The following is a 3,322-nucleotide window of genomic DNA, read 5'->3' on the forward strand; positions in this document are numbered from 1 at the left end:
AGCCATCCTGTTTCTTTTTCAAAACACAACGTTTCAGAGACTGGATTCTGTCCCCGTCCTAGCTCTATCTATTGGACCCAATTGAGGTTTTACATGAGGATGGGAACAGAATCCAGTCTCTGAAACGTTGTGTTTTGAAAAACAAACAAGAAGGTTTTTTTAAAAAATAGATAAGATGATGGATAATGTCCAAAAACATAATACTTGTAGCAATATACCATCGTCACAAACTTTTACATCTTATTTATATAGTAAGCTTATATGGAGTTTCAGCCTATTGAATTAGCTTGTTTTGGTTTTTATAGTCAGCCCAGCTTAGTCTGCATAGTGATTCTGGCACTACACAGAGTGAGATCACCTTCACACTGGCTGTCTTAGTTGATAAGAAAAAGTCTCCGGTACCCATAATATTAGAAGCTGGTTAGGATATGGTGGCATGGAAGGTAAAAATTGCCAGTACATGTGCTAGGAATCGAACTGTGCTTTCAAGTCATTGCCTGAGCTCAGAGCTCCACCATTTAGCAAGTTCTTTGAAGTTATAAATATATTTAAATTTTCTTTGCTAATGAACTCTCTTATACTATATTCCACAGCTCAAGAAAGCCAAAAGAGGAAGAGGAAGGAGGACAAGCTGATGAAGTTGATGATGCTGGGCATGCTGCTTAAATCCAAATTCAGTACAATTGCTACAGTGTTTGGAACTATCATGCAGCTCAAATTCTTTGCTCTGTCAATGCTGCACCTGCTAGTTGGATTGGTACGGTTGTACATGGACCTCACAAGGAAGAAGGAGCCACAGAAAGTGATCTACTATGAGCAGGCTCATCATCAACATGTGTACGATCAGCAGCATGAAGACAAAGAGTGGCTAGGAGGATGGCTCTCCAAGAAAGATGATACTATTAGTCGCAACATAAATGGAGATCCACATAGCATGGTCTACAGTGGGCAGAAACCATCAACATAACACAAATAGATGTGAAATATCTAAATTATCATGTTAAATTAAATAATCCTTTATTTATACTCCTATTTATATTTATAGTCAGTTATTTATACTATGTACAACATAAATACACTAAATTCAGTTACTTTGTCTTTCCTTGAAGATGCACAATGGATGGAGTCAATTATTTAGCAGTCAATTCCTTTGAACCTTTATTTCTGTAATTCCTTCTTACATTCTAACGTAAATGGCTTAATTATCAGAAAACTTATACTTGACTTTGCCTATGATACATTTTCTGTGTCAGAAATATGTTATGTACACAAGTTCTTCAGATGTTCAACAAATAATGCCCTAACATTACATACAGTATATATACAAAATGTTGTGAGATATAACAAAACAATATTTCAAGTTCCTATCTCTAATAGGTTAATCTTCAAAACTACCCAAATTTTGCAGGGAAATCACATAAACATACACACATTTACAGATGTGAAAGCATGTGTTTAATTTGAATTACATGTTGGAAAGACACAATTTATAAGTTAAATAACAGGCAAAATAACACTGACATGGGACTATAACAACAAATTGACAATTGCAATGCCTCAGATTATTAGTTCTATGAAGCTATTATGGTGCCTACTATCCTGTGAGTACAAATATAAATCGCTCCATCCAATGTGACCTGTAAGTTTATTACTACATGAAAACTTAACACCCTTACATGTTTCAGTCTCTGTGGACCATCTTCAGAGGGCAAACATCACTACAAATAGGAAACCACCATCACATAAGTTGTTTAGACGTTAGATGTAAGGGTGTTAAGTTTTCATGTAGTAATAAACTTACAGGTCACATTGGACAGAGTGATTTATATTTGTAATTGTTAGTGTGACGGACCAGAATGAAACAAATCAAATCCTGTGAGTAATTTCATCTCCATAGTGACACACTAAAATGACAAATTATTAATTGTAAAATTTAGGGATATATTTTTGTGTATTAACAATACTTGAAAGTTGACACATAATCATAATTTTCATATGTTTGAAGGGGTAAAAAGTTAAGACAATTTGTGTATGTCATTATACTTCATAAGAATGCTAAATTTCAAAGCCTCTCTGTAATAAAGATGTATGTCCATCTGAAATTTGAACTCTAAACCTAAGTATTTAAGTTTCACTATATGAAATTTCAGTTCAAACATACTTCCTGTCCTGTGACTTCTTAGGAACCTAAATAGCCAACTTCCACAAAAGAATTCACATGGGCAAACCTATATCCACATAGAACAAAGTTCATATAGTAGCACAAAGCTGTGAACACATAAGGACATAAGGTATGGTGCACATATTCACAATTATAAATCAATTACTGACATTTGCATTAAACAGTCCATTAACTGATCAAACTAATAACGATATATTAATTGTGCTTTCTGAAATTCAGATTCCACATTTCTTCCATTTATTTGGAATGAAATGTTTCGCATGCTTCAAATTAACATGCAAACCCACAGCTTGATTACTACAAACTTTTAACAGCTCTCAACTATGGAATCATCTGTCCAGCAGCAACTGCTATCATGAAAACCAAAACAAAGTGGTTGTACACAGTGTCTGATTTCATATTCTCTTATCAGTTTCACTGTTGGGCTTTTTCTTGCATTCAGTATGAAATTATTTCAACACAAGTGAATGTAAGTAATGCACATGCACAAAATTGGCATATTACATTACTCTTCTACACTTGCATCAAACACACATTCCCTTTAAGCAAAAGCCTGGTCCCTGTGATCTTAAAAGACTATCATTGCATACGTTATTTGTAGAATATAATCTCTGAACTGACATCTATCCATTTATGGGAAATAATGATATTGTTTTGCCCAATACTATGATCTGTCACTTTGAACTTAACATGCCAAGAACCAGTTTTAATGATGACTGACACCAAACAGCACTTAATTTATAGAATTTGAGGCTCTCACATAGGTGGTTATGAAGAGCTCTATCTTCTGGGTTATCACACTGCAGAGTCTGTAAAAATAAACTGATGTTTCATGGGAACATGTCACCTACATCTTTGGGGTTGAAAAGTATGTGAAGCAAGAAACCAGCATGACGCAGAGAGCAAGTAAGCTCTTGCTTGTCTTACAAATATTTGGGTGTCAACTGCATTTTGATTGATATATTTTTAATATATATGTATATTATAACATCCAGGATAGCACAGTCAGTATAGCGACTGGTTGAACGACAGAGAGGTCAGGGTTCAAGACCTGGTAGGGTCTAGAATTTTCTCTTCACCATGTCATCCAGACCAGTTCCAGGGCCCACCCAGCCTCCTATCCAAGGGATACCGGGGGGG

At 35.2% G+C, this 3,322-nt stretch overlaps 1 protein-coding gene across 1 annotated transcript in view; it reads left to right on the forward strand.

Moving 5' to 3' along the window:
* The window catches only part of LOC111864964, a 4,868-nt gene extending 3,195 nt beyond the window's left edge, over positions 1-1,673 (forward strand). Inside the window, exon 4 of the mRNA XM_033751705.1 lies at positions 594-1,673. Coding sequence (XP_033607596.1) covers positions 594-967 — 374 coding nt within the window. The 3' untranslated portion in view covers positions 968-1,673. The remainder of the gene's footprint in view (positions 1-593) is intronic.
* Positions 1,674-3,322: the final 1,649 nt, after the last annotated feature.

The sequence above is a fragment of the Cryptotermes secundus genome, unplaced genomic scaffold (genome assembly GCF_002891405.2).
Source record: "Cryptotermes secundus unplaced genomic scaffold, Csec_1.0 scaffold579, whole genome shotgun sequence".
Classification (NCBI taxonomy): Eukaryota; Metazoa; Arthropoda; class Insecta; order Blattodea; family Kalotermitidae; genus Cryptotermes; species Cryptotermes secundus.